General features: G+C 70.4%; 1 protein-coding gene across 1 annotated transcript in view; it reads right to left on the bottom strand.

Moving 5' to 3' along the window:
- Window positions 1-1,109, bottom strand: part of CHLNCDRAFT_141540 (hypothetical protein) — a gene marked incomplete at both ends in the record, with an annotated part of 6,039 nt that overhangs the window by 1,141 nt on the left and 3,789 nt on the right. The window contains 2 exons of the mRNA XM_005843048.1: window positions 145-268; window positions 651-754. Of these exons, the coding sequence (XP_005843110.1) occupies window positions 145-268; window positions 651-754 (228 nt within the window). The remainder of the gene's footprint in view (window positions 1-144; window positions 269-650; window positions 755-1,109) is intronic.

The raw sequence follows: 1,109 nt of genomic DNA, 5'->3' as shown, positions 1-1,109 counted from the left end.
AAATACTCGCTCGCTCCCCCAGGGCGCCCCCCGCCACTGAGACGGCGCACATATATATATCAATATCGCGCGCCCCGCGCCCCCCCCCCGCGCCCCCCCCCCCCCCCACACGTCTGTCCCCCCCCAAATGCCCCCCACACACACACACCTGCGTGACCATCTGGTAGTCTGGGTCTCCCACCAGAGCGATGCCCTCCAGGGTGGCCACCGACCGCGCCAGCAGCGACATGTAGGGCGGCACGGAGAAGGGGATTTCCAGGGTGGCCGCCTGCGGGGGGCGGGGGACAGGGGAAAGGGGGCAGGCGGACTGAGGTGGCTGGTTGGCAGTGCTGGCGCGCATATGCGTTGTGTGTGTGTGTGGCGCCCATTCGTCGGCACAGACACGTGCGGGAGGAGGCTGGCGCGCGGCAGGGCCACGCGGCGGTCGCCATTGCCATCCATACATGCGCTGCCTCACTGCTGCACGGCGCCCTCCACCCCCCACCCACGCAGCCTCCTCCCAACCCCACCCACCACCCGCCACCACCCCACCACCCATCGCCACCGCACCACCCGCAGCGGCCACACCTGCAGCGGCCACACCCGGCACCCTGCCCTCCCCCCCACCCCCACACACACCAGCAAGCCTCCCTCCCCCACCTCCGCCTCACCAGCAGGTCTGTGGACAGGGCTTGGAAGTTTGACTTGAAGGCCTTGGCGCCGCCGCCGCGCAGGTAGGGGCCCAGGATGCGATCCATCACCGGGATCACCAGGCCTGGAGGCAGGGGGCGGGCGCAGGGCGGGCGCCACGTCACTCTGTGTGGGGTGGTGTGGGGTGGTGTGGGACGGGCGTGGTGGGGTGAGGATGCTCTGCTGAAGCGTGGGCCCCAGTCTGGGGTCCGGGCGAGCTGGGGTTTCTTGCGGAGGCGCGGGAACGCAGGGAATTGCGCGAAGAACACACACACACACACACACACACACACACAGGCTCAGGCCACACACCCGCCCTCCCCCGCAGGCAACTCGCGCCCCCCGCCTGCCGCCCGCCGCCACCCGCCCAGAAAGGCCTCACCCCTGTCGCAGTCTGCCGGCAGGAAGCCGAGCGCCACAAAGTCGTCGATGAGGGCGGG

The sequence above is a fragment of the Chlorella variabilis genome (assembly GCF_000147415.1).
Source record: "Chlorella variabilis unplaced genomic scaffold CHLNCscaffold_35, whole genome shotgun sequence".
Lineage (NCBI taxonomy): Eukaryota > Viridiplantae > Chlorophyta > Trebouxiophyceae > Chlorellales > Chlorellaceae > Chlorella > Chlorella variabilis.
Note: the sequence above shows the minus strand (reverse complement) of the source record. Positions and strands in the feature narration are given on the sequence as shown.